Source organism: Ambystoma mexicanum, chromosome 11 (genome assembly GCF_040938575.1).
Source record: "Ambystoma mexicanum isolate Mex_15411 chromosome 11, UKY_AmexF1_1, whole genome shotgun sequence".
Lineage (NCBI taxonomy): Eukaryota > Metazoa > Chordata > Amphibia > Caudata > Ambystomatidae > Ambystoma > Ambystoma mexicanum.
In genome coordinates this window covers 841,260,251-841,276,531 of record NC_090934.1, presented here as the reverse complement: position 1 = coordinate 841,276,531, position 16,281 = coordinate 841,260,251, and the positions used below count along the sequence as shown (strand labels likewise).

General features: G+C 47.4%; 1 protein-coding gene across 1 annotated transcript in view; it reads right to left on the bottom strand.

Annotated features, from left to right (window-relative positions):
- Positions 1-16,281, bottom strand: part of LOC138504783 (circularly permutated Ras protein 1-like) — a 792,342-nt gene that overhangs the window by 224,573 nt on the left and 551,488 nt on the right. The window contains exon 13 of the mRNA XM_069625266.1: positions 9,675-9,798. Coding sequence (XP_069481367.1) covers positions 9,675-9,798 — 124 coding nt within the window. The remainder of the gene's footprint in view (positions 1-9,674; positions 9,799-16,281) is intronic.

The window sequence follows — 16,281 nt, the reverse complement described above, 5'->3', positions numbered from 1 at the left end:
TTCTCCTTACTAGCGGCAGCAATTATGGAAAGGTTTCCAGAGCAGGGAGCTGCCTTATGGAAATTTAGGGACACAATTGTCGATGAACAAAGATGGCATGGGTCTACAGGATGGGTGGATTATGACTGGGATTTCATATCCAAGATGTCGCTAGTTCCCCAAATGACGTGTGGCCAGACGATATGGAAGGTTTGCTGTCCTACATGGGGGCAAAGGACCGGGCCAGCTAAGCAAATGGTGAACTAGGAACGGTTCCACGGAGGTCATGGTATGGGAGATATGAGCACCACCAATGCGGGAGCTAGTGGCCCTTTCGCCTAGGGTCCCATGCCCCAGGGGAAAGGGAACGGGTACACAAGAGTGATGCACAGGGTCACGGGGGAAAAGTGACAGGTGGAACAGGAGCTTCGGACAACTCATGCAGGCTTTTCAATGGGGGGGTCTTGCCATTGGGGCACGAGGTGCAGATTCACCCACAAATATTCCATGTTTCGGGGGGAGCACCCAGTGGCGAAATGTTATAGTTCTGAAGGGGGTGCAAGAGGTAGAGGGCACCACAGAGGCGTGTGATAGGTGTAAGTGGGAAAAAGGGTCCTTCTTGGTTAATGGACCAGTGCTGAAGGACTTTTTGAATGACTATCCCAGAGACAAAGAGCATGGTTCATAGATCAAAGGATTTTGGGACGGGTTCCACATACCCTATGAGGGGCCACTTAAGGTGAGGATCACAAAGAACATGCAGTCGGTGGAGAAGCAGCCGGAACTCGTGAAGGAAAAGATCAGGAAGGAGTTGGAAATGGGCTGGGTGGCGGGCACCTTCACCTCTCCCCCTCTACCTAATTTTATCGTGCCCCCACTGGGCATTGTGCCCAAGAAGGTACAAGGGAAGTTGAGGATGATACACCATCTAGGGGCGGTAAACGACTGGCTGGAACCTGAGCATTGCTCAGTGACCTATGTTTTCCTCGACCAGGCAATGGACCTAGTGGCAGAGATGGGTAGGAGGGCTTTGTTGACCAAAGTGGACATTGAATCTGCTTTTCGGCTTCTGCCAGTGCACCCTGCCAGTTTTCACCTGCTGGGCATTCAGAGGGAGGGAATGTTCTACATGGACAAGTGCATGCCTATGGGTTGCTCGGTATCCTGTGCATTTTTTGGGGCTTTCAGCACATTTTTGGAGTGGGCAGGGAGGGTGCATCTTGCACTACCTAGACGATTTTCTTTTTGTGGGTAAAAAGGGCTCCAATGTTTGCGCACATGTGCAGGCTTCCTTCCAGACCCTTATGGGTAAGATGGCCATTCCATTGGCACCGGAGAAAACACAGGGTCCCACTGAGGTATTCACATTCCTGGGCATTGAAAAAGACATGGCAAAGAGCACCTGCAGGTTGCCTGCTGACAAGGTAAAGGGGCTGATCACAGAGATTGAGAGCAACTTGTCTAAAGACAGAACCACATTGGAGAAGGTGCAGCAGTTGCTGGGTAAATTCATCTTTGCCTCCCGGGTCATCCCAGCGGAGAGGGTGTTTGCGCAAAGGTTTGGGGAGATCAACAGCAGGGGTACATGCTAAAACACCACATCTGGCTCCGTTCTGCCTTGAAAGAGGATCTGTGCACGTGGTGGGCATTCCTACGAGGATTTAACTGGGAACGGTTGTGGAGGATCCTTTGGAAACAAGCAGGGAGCTCCAAATGTACTTTGATGCATCAGGAAGGGAAAGTTTTGGGGTTATCCTGGGGCAGGAATGTTGTGCACAGAAGTGGCCTACACAATGGTGCGAAAAAGGGAAGAACAGGAATATCATGGCTCCAGAGTTGTTTCCGATTGTCGTGGCCCTCATGTTATGGCCAAGTGAGTTGGGTAACAGGAGGGTGTGTTTGTGGTTCGACATCAGGGCCGTCGCGTAGGTCATCAACTTGCAGTTAGTGTCTTGTACAGCTGTACTAAGCCTCCTGAGAGAGCCAGTAGAAATGTGCTTGTAACAGAATATTGAGTTCAGGGCGCGCCATGTGCAGGGTACTGTTAACATCGCAGCTGACGCTCTTTCTTGTTTTCAGTGGGACAAGTTCTGGAAGGCCAATCCTGCTTCCGGGGAGCAGGGGACGCAGATCAGGAATGAGTGGTGGCAGCTGGTATTGTGGCCCGGACACTCTGGGACCTCGGGGAGCGACGCTCACACCATGAGTTAGGCCCAGGTACCAGCAGGGTTATGGTACGTTTCTGAGTGTGTCACACATGCTGGGTTGCACTGAGGGGACACAGGAAGGACGGGTGCGTGCATTGCTAGTCTGAGCACACAGTGAGGGCAAGACTAGGAGCTGGGCCCCAGGCAAGCTTGCAGCAATAGATTTTTACAGCAAACTGTTGGGGAAGGGGATCCCACAAAAAGGTTTTATGGTCCAAGCTATGCTGAAAGGATGAGGCCACATGGAAGGGCCCAGGAAGGATGTGCCAATTGATGTCTTAAAGAAATTGCTTAAGGGCCTGCCCGCTGTTTGTTTTAATGCATATGAGGTGTCATTCTTAAGGGTAGCTTTTTAACTGGCATTGTAGGGGGATTTTCACATCAGTGAACTGGTCGCCACCAGCAAGGACAACCAGTCGGAGACGGCACTGCTAGCAAAGAGGTGTTTTTTATGTAGGAAGAGGTAAACATCAGGTTGTGGAGATCGAAGACAGATCAGGAGAACAAAGGAAAGGGCGTTACCTTGTTTGAGTCCACAAACAAGGACTATTGCCCCGCCTGGTTTCTTGCACAGTATTTGGCCTGGAGACCACCAGGAGGAACATACATATTAGTGCATAACACTGGACCACACTGGGGGAGGTGGGCTTTCATGAGAAGGGATGGTACTCCCACAGCTTCAGGGTGGGGGCTGCTACAACAGCTTTCCAACAAGGGATGCCTAGTCAGGCAATAAAGAAGATAGGGAGATGAGATTTTGATCGTTATCGGTTGTATGTGAGGCCGGGTGTGTCCCCCACGGCCCATAAGGGTGGAGGGGGCAAACAGAGAGCCAACAGGGACTGATAGGAGGGTTCTGGGATGCAATGACGACCTGTACTTTATTGCAGGAAGAGTTTGGGGTGTTGATAGTGTTCTTTTGTTCTTTTGCCACATTTCACTTTACCGGCAGGTGGTGCCGTGTGGCTTATGGGACATTCATTTGTGTCACAGGTGGAGAAGCGAGCTCAGCAGTGGAGGAGAGGTGGCAGCCTGGGGCTGAGGAGCACAGAAGTGGTCTGGCAGGGCCCACCGGGCATGAGATGGCATTCATTTTTGCCCACGGTGCACAGGCAGCAAGGGAGAATGCCGGTACCTTGCATTTAGGTTATGCACTTGGGGGTGGAGGGGGGGCGACCTTGCTACTCTAGAAAGACGATGCCTACTAGCCCAGATGCAGGTGGCACTAAGGATTTTGGGTCAGAGGCTGGCAGGCAGAGATTTATTTTTGGCCTGAGATTGTGCCCCGGCAGCAGTGGCAGGGTGCTCTTTCCAACGCTGCCATGGAAAGATCAAGGAAAAGGGGTAAATAGAAGCATGGAAAAATGTATGAAAACAGAGGACATGGGATTTGTAAGGCACAGGACGCTTTGAGAGGGGTACCCCAAACATTTTGCAGAGGATTGGGTTCACCAGATAGATGAAGGGCTTGACGTTTTTCTCATGTCCACATTTGGGGCGTTGAAGAAGGTTGGCTGCGAATACAGTTCCATGGTGAGTATTAACGTCTAGGGTTGGGGGCATTGCGGACAGCAGGGGGGCCACTGGAAAAAGCATAGCAGTGTTACTGGACAGTCCTAGACAGGGAGGAGTGGCACTGCGGTTCCTGCTGTGAGAGTTAACTGTTGGGCGCACAAGCCAGGTTCGGGGTTAGACGGGCACGGACACCCTTACGGACAGTTAAGACTCCTCGACAACTGAATGCAGTGGACCCGGGGTTATTCGGTCAATGCCATTGCGTGGTAGTTACTGGCTGGCATTTGGTAACCAGAGGTGTTTGTCTGCTATATAATAACAAGGGTCACCCAAGGACAATAAGAACTAAAAATACTGGTGGAAGCCCAGGAACTGGAAACTGTGTTGTAAGCCACTACGCTGAAGGAGGCTCTAAGTGCCCATTTTGCTGACTCCAATAAAATGTGTTCTGTTTGTTCCAAAAAAGGATCACTGTCTTTATTGTCTATCTTTGTAAATGCATATAGTCTGTGGTTCTGGGGATGCGGGCCAAAGTAGGGGATGGCCCTGCTAAGTGGATGGCCAGCCCCCACAGGGGGTGCTGGATGGACAGCCAGCATAGCGGGCTGCCCCTCTGCCCCCTCCCTGGATCAATCGCCTCGACTCTCCCGAGGGAGACAGAAGGGGCATGCCCCTGGTCTGGCCAGAACCGGCTCGGTGCCCATGGGGATGCTTAAAGGTCCGGGGCGGCAGAGTCTCAGCCTATTTGCAGCCCAGAACTAACACCCGTCCACCCACTCCTTTAGGAACTTGCAGCCTAAAGTTTTGTTATGGTTCAATCAGCTGGGGTAGGAATATTGTATACCAAGACAGTGTCTTCAGAGGTGATATTGGTCCTTTCTTCATGTAAAGATGATAATGTTGTTCATTACTATGTGCTAACAATTTTTAGGTTCCCTAGGGTGTAGGTTTTGTTTTCTTTTTCTGTCACAGGCAGAGTTACTTGGCGGAATGCCACTGCAATGGAAATATGTAACATAGATCTATGTTTATAAAAGGTTGCTTGAAAAGTACCTTATTCAAGCCATTTTTATAAAGCTTTGAGGACGGACAAAACCTGAGGTGTCTTTGTCCATTGACAAAGCTTTATATAATATGGCTTGAATTATGTACTTTTAAAGCGATCTTTTATAAACATAGAAATATGTTACATATTTCCATGTCTATAAAAGATAGCTTGAAAAGTACACAATTCAAGGCATCTTTTATAAAGCTTTGACAACGACAAAGACGCCTCGGGCAGATTAGATCACTGAGGCGTCTTTGACCCTAGCAAACCTGGGTGCTCCGAGATCTAATCTGCAGATTAGATCATCTAGGCTCCAGGTTCTCCGAGGGTCAGTGGCCTGGGGAGGGTGTGGGGAAACAAAGGGACCATAACCTCCTCTCGTGACCCCTCATGTGAGAGGTCACGAGAGGAAGTTACAGTGACTGACTGAAGTGCAAGCCAGCCACAGTGTTGCTGAAACTGCAACTTCCAGTTTCAGCAATGCTGTGGCTGGCTGTGACTTCTGTCAGTCACAGCTTGCCTCATTTTAAAATGGAAGGTGCCGTGGTGGGATAATGTATCCTGCCATGGCGTGGAGGGACTGGGGGGCCCTGGCAGGGCCACAGCTCAGCCCCACTTTTTGGAGACTGTCGGGTCCCGACCTTGGATGGCCCGGCCCACTTAAAGCCCTGTGGTCCGTGGTTCTGGGGATGGGGCTTAAGTAGGGGATGGCCCTGCTATGCAATCCAAGGCTGAACAATGCCACCCTCTCGAGAGGGGAATGGTTTGCTTTAACCATTCTTTTATCACTGTGATCTAGCACTGAAGAGGAGTTTACAGTTAAAATGCCTTGCTATGGACGTTTTTGAAAGCTTTTGCCAATCCGGGGCAAACTGCCTGCAGCTTTTGCAGTATCCTTCATTACTAAACCAGTGCCCCAGCGGGCATCTACTGTACACTCCTCCTCGGTCATCATGGAACCATAAACTTGTCAGTTAAGGGACATTTTCTGGATAATTTATGCAAAAGTAAGACACAAATAGTTTGTAAATGAAAAATTCCCATGCAGATAAATACCTTTATATACAATATAGTAAATATAATACATTATCTTACCAGTAATTATATAGGTATATTTTTGAAAATAATAAAATGCTATATCCTGTTCTCCCTTTATTTATGCACGTTAGTGTTTCCGCTCTTTAATGGTTGCCTTTTAAAAGAGAAAGCACGTTGGTGTGTTCCTAATTTGTGAAGCAATGGTGACTGCTCGCAGAGCTCATCAATGGTCTGTCTGCTCTCAGCCTGCTCTGTGCATGCCAGGACATCTTACAATAACACTCTTGTGACTTTCATACTCAGATGGTTGCAATAAGATGTTACCATTCTTCCTTTTCTTGGAAACAAAGGAATGTAATGACACATGAACTGGGGATCAGTGGCAATGTCGCAGGACTGCATGGCTCTTAAATGTCTCAATGCCCTGGTGCGTAATGCATGCCACGTTCTATGCAACAGATGATAGTTAGTCCCGTCCTTTTTTGTGCTCTTTAGGGTGTGTATTTCAGGATTTAGAATGGAGAATCTAGGACTACAAGTTGCAGAAAGCCACGAAAAAAACAGGACTGATTAATGATCCTGTATTGGGCATATCGGGCAAACTTTGAATGTTTACATGCCAATATTATCTATTTGGGAGACAGTATCCCGGTCCTGGTTTTAACTTTGCATTCTCTGATTTGTAGTCCAGGATTTATAATGGTAAAATCCAGAACGTCAAGTCCCAGAATGCAAAGTTATAACCAGGACTGGACTTAAGTTTCCGGAATGCAATGATTAATTTGGCATGTATGGTTTAAAGGCAAACTCAGGGCCATTTTAAGCACTTTTGGGGCCCTGGGCACGGACATCTTTGGGGTCCCCCTCCACCAAACCAAAGGAATTAAGGGATTAAGAATACTGGTCGCGCCCCCCACCTGTTGCGCTCACAACCTATAGGTTGATATGCTGTCTCGCAGCATAATAAGCACATTTACTCACTTTAAATCCCCTTGCCCTCTTCATTCTTGCTCTGCTCAGAATGATAAACATGTAGTATTTGAAGTTCAACATTAGTAGTCAACAAAGGGGTTACTGTTCTAGTACGTACAGGATACTTTTTATCAATAACATATAGGATGGTAGATGTAGCATTAAAACAGGACCGTATGTAAAAGGTACATGTAACCCATAATAGACAGAGAACTCACATTAGCTGCCTCCCAGAATGCAAAAGTGCTCATGCATGGATAGAGACCACCAATTGGAAGGAAGGAGAATGCTACATATACCGTAGCATGGATAGTGGAGGCAGATTAGAAGCTACCAGGAAGGTGTCTTTATCCAGACAGACTGAGATTAGAAGTGGGATATGGTTTTCAAATAGTATTGCCATTAGATAGCAAAGGAACAAATACCTGTGGTGTGCGATATAAATATGCTCACTATTAACACAGTGAAACCATGAATAAGGCTTTTATGAAGATCATACCATGAGAAGAAAATCACTCAGAAGAGCTGACAATTTTGAAAGGTTGGGACTGGCAATATTGAAAGGTTATGAAATACAAGATTAAATGAGATGCCCAGGATCACACGTTGGTTAAGGGGTGAAGGGGTGAAGCTGGGATTTGTGCCAACTCTGCAATTTCAGCATTTGAACACTTTGTTTTCCAGTTCTTACCATGAACTAATACAATCTCATTTTAATAAAAAAAACGCACTTGGAAAGTAGACGAATCACATTACCAAACATGACAATGTTTAAACAAAATATTATAGAAGGATGTTATGCAAAATGGGAATGATTCTAGCTTCATTCTCTCCATCATCAAGAGAAGTATATAAGAACCAGCATACCAATAGGTGTGATTTAACACATTTAATCTGGGTTTGTCTTTTGTATTTTAAAGCTTTAAATACTTTCAGAACAATGGCTTGTGACATTTTTATTTATAAATGTGAATAAAAACCTTTGACTTTTACCAAGAGCAAACCGTTTTTTGTGTCAAACAAGCAGACCTTAAAATATGCTTTCTGTCTACCAACCCTTCCACCCAAATGGCCTACATAAGAAGAAAGATCAAGTAATGGGATAAACGATACCAGCAGCATGCAAGAAGGCAAACCTCAAAGAAGACAGTACAGTAATGTAAGATATATTAGATAATTTGATCAGAATCGCTGTATCGACTGATGGCAAATCCTGGACACAAACATTAACGCTGTCCTTCCATAGTCATGAATTTGGATATTTATTCACCTCTTGGACTAACAGTTTATGCAATTATTGGAGGCGATTGTCTAGGTTTTACAATACCCCATCTGAACAAACCAATTTCTAGACCTTCACCATACGGATGATATATTAGTTTATATAGCAACCTCTATCTGGTACAGGTACATTGCTGATAATAGTAGATGTTGTTCTGCAAAACCAAGTACATATGCAGGCAGCTTTATAAACTTTCATAGGAAAGGCTCAGCCAGTCTTGCTGGAATGTGATATTCTAATTTTGCATATGAACACATATCTCTGCAATGGGTGCTTCACACACTGAGCTAACTTCTGAACCATTGTGGCACTCAATTTATCAATATGCATTTCACCATGACCTATTGCACATGATCAACATAATTCCCACAGGAAGGAAAGAATGCTACAGAGTTGTGCCATAAGGAACATGCAAACTATGTATATTACAGTGAACACAGAAAGCAATACATGATGAATTGATCAAGGCAGAATGCACTTGCCAAAACAGAAAGGCAATGGGTTTAGAGCCTCAGCAGCACCCCATAAAATATCCTGACGTGTGCTTTTTAAGACTGGTGAACAATGGAATCTTACTTCTTCAGATCAGCCAGCCTTGTGGGGGCCCCTCCAAGGTGGTGGCCCTGAGCAAGTGCCCCTTTTGCCCTCCCATAAAAACGTCTCTGGGCAAACTAAACAGGAACACTGTGAAATATCACTCACACATGATACTCTCTGGTAGGTCCTGGAATGTGTTATACACATTTCTAAAGTTTTTATTTCTAAAGCTTGAATGTAGGTCTTGCCACCGCCCCTTAGGTCACGTCAATCACTCAGGCTTCACCGTCTTGTTAGACCCCCCGCCCCGATTTCTCATCCCACTTAAAACGCTGAATGCTGTACAGTTTTACAGTTTTCACTCCTTCACGGGATTAAAGAGAAAGCATGCAGTTAAAAAATAGCTTTTCAATAGTTGCAAGGGCCACGCAATTTGTCCACAGCACTCAAATGCGTGAAACCACAGGGGACTGATGATGTCAACAGGCTCCAGCCCTCCACCCACTAGACTGCTGGGAGAAAATGCCTGGATAACTAACCTGTTATTTTCATTACAGAGTCCTATGCTTCCTCGTGCCTCGTGTTACTTATTAAGGACTGGGATGAGGAAGAAGGTTAAGGGTGTAATGGCCAGATGACTTACCAGTCATCTTCATTACACCAACTCCTACTCTTCCTCTTCCCATCCTTTAAAAATAAGTATGAATGGGGCAAGTAGGAGGAACAAAGGAGTAATGCATACAAAAGAATTAGGTGTGCACGATGCAACTTAGCTATGCAGAAAAAAAGTCTGAGAGGCTCAGCGCTTAGTAAAATGTACACAGGAATACTAGCCCATCTCATCATGCATGTCCCCTCAGTGAATGCTGTAAGAGGTGTCAGTATTGAGCCAACTGTTTGCAGATGCCTTCCGTAAATTATTCCATAATGTCCTACCTCTAATGACACACAACAGCATACCAAATGACTGCATGTGCCTGCACACCCGCATACGCCTACAAACAACGTTCATCCTCCGTCACATGTGCACACAACACTGACATAAACAGAGAACAACCATTGTCATTGCCTTCCCTTTGCTGCCTCCTGCACCAACCTGTTCATCGTGATGTACTTCTCGTGGCTGATGATGCGCCTTACACGCCTCTGGTCACGAGTTGTGAAATCCGCCTGCAGCTGGAATGGGAAGGTTTCTCTCTTTTGTTGAATGGTAGAGGGATCTGGGATGACAATGAGAAAAAAAACACCATACTTCAGGCAAAGGCAGTGGCAACTTTAAACTCCATCCTATTTGGTGCAGGAAAGATAGTCAGGGAATAGATGAAAAGGAGAAATTGCTCACCGTAATGATCTTTCTATGGATTCCAAATCTTGGACGACAAATGGGGTTGGTGGAAACTTATTGAAAAGGCCCTTCAGGAATTGGGACATGACTGGAACAGTAAAGAAAGAACCTTGGTCGGAGACCTCTTGAACACAGACATGGCTGCCAAAACCCTTCGACTGTGTTACCTGGAGGCTTGTTGAGGCCAGTGAGAGAAGGAACCCCATCACTGTGGTGGTGGGGCAAGAGATATAGTCAATCGCATGTTCCCTGCACCAGGCCTCAAATGTTCTCCACCTGCACACGTACAGAGATATTGTAGAAGGTCTGTGCACAGTCAGCAACACCTCAACTATGTACTTTGAGAGGTCCCAGTCATCATACCTCATACTCTCAAGAGCCACACATTTAGGTTGAGAGAATCCGGGGTTGGGTAGAGCATTCGACCCTACAACAGATTCAGGAGATGCGGATGCAGAGGCAACCAGTGAGGCGGACAGATGCACAGATCAAAGAGATCGGAGTACCATGTCCTCCTCGCCCAATCCGGGGTGATCTAGATCATGGTCACTCGAAAGCTCTTCACCCTCCTAAGAACCCAAGGGATGACAGGAATGGGGAGGAAGGCATAGTAGAGACGGAAGGTGCAATCGACCAGAAACGCATCCCCCAGTGTGCCGGTCGCTGGGAATTCCCTCAAGCAAAATTGTTCACACGTCCTTTTGGACTCTGTGGCAAACAGATCCACTGATGGTTTACCCCAGAGAGCGAAGACCTCCTCTAGGACTTCATAGCACACTTCCCACTCATGTGAGACCATACTCTGCCTTCTCAGAGCATCCACCAAGATGTTCTTTGCCCCCGCCTGGTGAACTGCTGAGACCGAGATTTGGTTCTCCCGAAACCAGCTGTATCACCTCTGTGCAGAGTGGGCGGGGGTGCACACCACCCTGCTTGTTGAGGTAGTGCATGGCCACTGTGTTGTTCGCCAGAACGAGGACATACTTCCCTCTGAGAGACGTGGCAAAGGCCCTCAGGGCTAACCTGATGGCCCACAACTCCAGCCTGTTGATGTGCCACCTGGCTTCTGATGGAGACTAGAGGCCGTTCACCTGCAAATCCTCACAGTGGGCGACCCAACCCTTCAGAGACACATCCATGACCACTCGGGCCAGAGGCCAAGGAGGCCAGAAGGGTTCCCCCACCATGAGACTGCAGCGCGTGTTCCACCAACCAAGTTCGCAAACTACCTGGCTGGATACTGAGAGGTGATCCATGAGTGCTTCCAGATACTGAGACCAGTGGTCCCTTAGTAGCCACTGAAAGGATCTCATGCGCAGCCTGGCCTCTGGCACTAGAAAGATACAGGAGACCATGAGACCCAAAAGGCAGAGGAAGGAATCCGCTGGTAGGGTGGCATGGTTCTGAAACAATTGCACCATCTGGGATATGTTGCTGACTCTCTATTCGGGAGGAAAAGTCTTCCCTACCTGAGTGTCTAGGACTGCTCCGATGAACTGGAGCTGCTGAACTGGTGTCAAATGAGCCTTCTTCAAGTTGAGGGAGAAGCCCAGCCTGTGCAGTAGTAGGCAGGTGACTTGCAGAGGAGAAAAAACTTGCACTGCTGGTTTCCCCCGGATTAGCCAGTCGTCCAGGTACGGGAATACATGGACCCTAGATCTGCTGAGGTGAGCTGCAACTACTGCCATGAGCTTGGTGAACACCCTTGAAGTGGAAGTCAACCCAAAAGGCAGCACCTTGAACTGATAGTGCTTGTCCCCTATGAGGCACCATAGGAACTTCGTGTGCTTTTGGTGTATTGGCACATGGAAATAAGCGTCCTGCAGGTCTATTGACATCAGCCAGTCTTGAAATTCGACACTGTGGAGAATTTCTCTCAACGTCACCAGCCTGAATTCGTCTTTTTTCAGGAACTTGTATAGAGCCCTGAGGTCCAGAATGGGACAGAGACCTCCTCCCTTCTCGGGTACCAGGAAATACCGGGAACACCAGCCCGATCCTCTCTGTTCAGGAGGTACCTCTTCCACGGCACAATTCGACAACAGGGTTCTCAGTTATTCCTGGAGCTCCTGTCCCGGTTGGATTGGGAACAGTGGGGGTCTGTCCGGTGGTCAAACAATAAATCCACTGAATCAACTACAGGGCCCAGGCATCAGAGAATATATCCTGCAACTGGGGCCAGTGTCCTGCCAACTGTCCACTAAACGGTGCATTGTGGGAGCGAACATCAAAGCAGCTTAGAGGGCACGGGCGCCCCTGCCACTTTGCTGCTTGTTCGTCTCTAGAAGCCCCTCTGCCCCTTCCAGGATGCGATAAGCACCTCTGCCCTGCATGGCTTGCGGGAGATGCGCCTTCCTGCCATAGGGCACATAACACCTATAGCCCCTACCTTTGGAGGCAAAGTTGAAGGCAGGTTTGGCCGGCTGTGCCGCTAGGCCCAGTGATTTAGCATCCAACTTGGATTCTTTAAACTTTTCCAAGGATTTGTCAGCTTTGTGACTGAAAAGCATGTCTCCCTCAAAGGACATGTCAAGCAGCCTGTTCTGCACATTCAGAGGGAAGCCAGAAGTTTTCAGGTAGGCCTGACTCTCATTACAACTGCTGAACTCATTGATCGGCCAATGCAGTTAGCTATGTCCAGGCCTGTTTGCAATGAATGCTTGGCTACCTCCTTCCGATCCTCCACCAGCTGTAAAAATCCATCCTGCATGGCACCCTCAGGGACGTATTCAGCAGCATGTTCCACAGCTTTCCACAAGCCAAAGGAGTATTTTGCGAATACGCAGACTATGTTTGTGGCTTTGAGTGCCATGCTGCCTGAGGGGAACTCCTTTCTGGCTAAACGTCCAACTTCTTTCCCTCTCTGCCCGGAAGCAGATTGGAAGTGGATGCCACTGGTCCGGTGAAAATAGTGGCAGCCTACATAACCATCCCTTCTGGGGACGGGTGTGTGACAAGGAAGGAAGGGTCTCCTCTTGCTGGCCTATACGTCCCTGTAAAATTGGTGTTTACATGGGGAATAGTGCAGGGGTACAAGGGTGCTGCCATAAGGAGGGTAAAGGATCCGCAATGGCTGGGTCAAATGGCATGTTATGCTCAACTGTGGGACCCTCGTCCAATATATCAGTGAGCTCATACTCTTGAAGAGTTGTGGTAGACGACTTCAACCCAAGGGTGTCAACAACCCTGTCAACCAGAGACTTGACATTGATATTAGCATGAGTATAGGGCTGGTTTTGCTGCAACACAAGACCTGGGGAAGTATCTAGGCCACTAGCGTTCTTCAGACCTTGAGTCAGGGCCAATAAATCGGCCTGGTCATTGAAATAATCGACGATGCCGGATCCCGTGTAAACGGGGTCAACTTGATCATCGGGGTCAACGATGACAAAAATGGATTGCATCAAGTTAAAGAACCCCACTCTTGACAGCGGTACAAACAAACCATCGTCGACTGTCGCGCTGAGGGCTTGACCGCTGACAGAAACGACTTCGAAGCTAAGGTGGCTTTCCTTCCTGACAGTTCTTTCACCGCCGAGGGAATGCACGGATGACCGATGGACAAATCAAGATGGGGAAACTGCGGGCGAAAAGCAATCCATTGAAACTCACACTTAAATTCAACAGGTTTAAATGTTGTATAGAGACATTTGTTTCTGTGCTGTCAGCTCTTGCTACCATATACACAGGAAGTCAAATTATACTGCAGGAACTGATATCATATGCCAGAAACATCACGTGGCAGGCATTATAACAAAAAGCTCAGGTACTCACACCATGCCAGGTATTCCTATCCAGTGTCAGGTACTCACTTTGCTATCAGGTAAAGCCATTAAATGAAAAGTACAGACGTCACATGGCAGGTACTGCCATCAAATGCCTAGGCAGTCACATCCTACGCTCCAATGAAGTGGCCCGGTACTCACATTATATGGAAGCTGTTGCCATCAAAGGCAGGGCACTGTCACAGGACTACATGGAATCAAGAAATACACCAAGACCACTGATTACACTTCAAAACATGTATTTTTAGAGATAACTACAAATGGGGTTAACTTAAAATACAAACAGGATCACCCCAAAACTAAACTGTCAGGATAGGTTCTTCTCCTAGAGATTAACTGAGCCTCTCCAGTTCTGGGAAGATGCTCCATCTCACAAATAACCCCCAAGTTTACCTGGGCTCTTGGGTCTTCCCTTCCCACTCCTTTCAGTTCGACAGAGTTCTATACGTCTAGAGTGTCCTGAGCCCTTTAAATGATGAATTAGTTGGGAACTGTCCACCGTCTGTTACCCCAAGACTAATTTGAGAGCATAGTCTTGGCAGCAGAATGGTCAGTAGGGGTAGTCAGCAGGGAGAGTTGGAGAGGTATTGTTTTAAACTGCCCTAGCTAAGGCCCCTTGTGCTTCTTCCCCTTTTGCCTCTTTCATCTGTATTCTATTCTCCTTGATGCACTCTTGTTCCTCCTCCCACCTCTTGGTCCTGCCTACGGCAGACCTGCCGAGTGGAACCTCCTTTTTCTGTCTAACTACAGTACTGGTATTTGTCTTCTCAATTTTGGTTTCACTAGATGTTATCTCCTCCTCCTTCCCATTCTGGTGTTACCACCTCTTATCTACCTCTTCTATTCTTGTTGCTACCACATCCTTCACCCCTGTACCACTTTCACTTCCTGATGTTACCACCTATCGATTGATGTACTGCCTTCACCTCTTGATGTTACCTTCTCCTCCATCTCAGTGCCAACTTCCCCTCCTTGTATTACCACCTCCTTCATCTCTGTACCACCTTCACCTCCTGATTTTAATACCACCTCCACTGTATCACATTGTCCACCTGATGTTACCACCTACTCAACTATACATTTGTCACATGATGTTACCACCTACTCCACTGAACCTCTGCCTCCTGATGCTACCCCTATCTCCGCTGTTCCACTACCACCTGATGTTACCCCCCCTTCTCCTTTCCCTTTGGACTTACCAGCTCCTATTGCTCTCCGAGGGCACCACCTGCCCAACCTCAACTGCCTCTTCAGCCTCTGCTTTCAGGAACTCTGTCCATTCTCCAGCCATTGTCAAACCAAGCCTCCTATTCCCACAACCCATACTGGTGGACGAGAGTCTTTGATTTTTATAGTGCTTTCCATGGGTTGGGCTAGTGGCTGCACCTGTGTCTGGTAATTGTGACAGGGTCTGGATTGGTTTCTGCTCCTTACTGCACTGCACTAGGCCTCACATTGGGTCTGGGGTGACGGACCAAGAGTTCATCTTGCCTATCTGCCATCTTTGATTTTAGTCTCCCCTTCCTTTCAGTCTCTAGAGCTGCTGTGCAATGCCTGGGTCTCCAGTTTCCTCAGTGTGTGAACAGTATGTGGGGAGAACTCTGGAAAAGCCTTTTAAACCCCCTGAATCACTAAACAATGTTGACTCACTGTGAACTTGCAACATTGCCTCATCTGCAAAGGAATTACCTGTTGTTAGAAAAGGAATTGGTAACTCAGTTTCAGATGCAGAGAAATCTTTGGTCTGAAAAATTTGAAATTGTACCAGCAAGTGTGGGTCTTGGGAGCTCATACAGAGAAATTCACTGTAAGAAAATTGCGCTTTTGAAGCATTGAATCAAGCGCAGATCTCCGGAGCTCATGGAGTGTCCTGCTTGGGCTTTGGAATGACTTCAGCAGTGGGTTGCAAAAATGTGATCACCAGCTGTTGAATGAAGTTGACTCTGGATAAATGAAGTTTTAGCTTTTTTTCAGGGCCTAGTATCTGTCTTGGGAGAGCTTTGGGCTTTCTCTGCCGTGGGTAGGGTCCACATGAGTGTTGTGACTAACCTCTGTCATGTGAAGCAAACCTAGGGAGAGTGACCAGCGGGTCCACCTCATATCACCCCAGAGCCCAATATCCACTGGCTTGGGTTGAGGCACCCAGCCCCCTGAGACACACCGTCCTTGGTGTGCAGAGACAGACAGGGGACCTTGTACCCAGATGAAATACCAGGAATATCCATTGAATTGTCAGGTATCACTTCAATACCAGCTTGCTGAGACCATTGACGTGGTTCATGGCACTGGAAGCATCATAGAGGCAAGGACCACATTTACTATGGCAGCTGCATAAGTGATGGCCAGCTTGGCATCCTGTGGCAGTAAGACAAGCGGTGTGGTGGGGGACTCCAGAGCCAATCCACCATTTTTGATTTCAATATAATAGCCAAACATTGTCTTTTACAACTTGTTCTAAGATGTCCTTTGCTGCTGCCACTCACTTCTTGTCATATGCATGCAGTGGATTATCGAAGGAGCCTGTGACAGGATGTAAGCATGTCACAACTCTTCCTGCAACCCTTGTTGCTGCC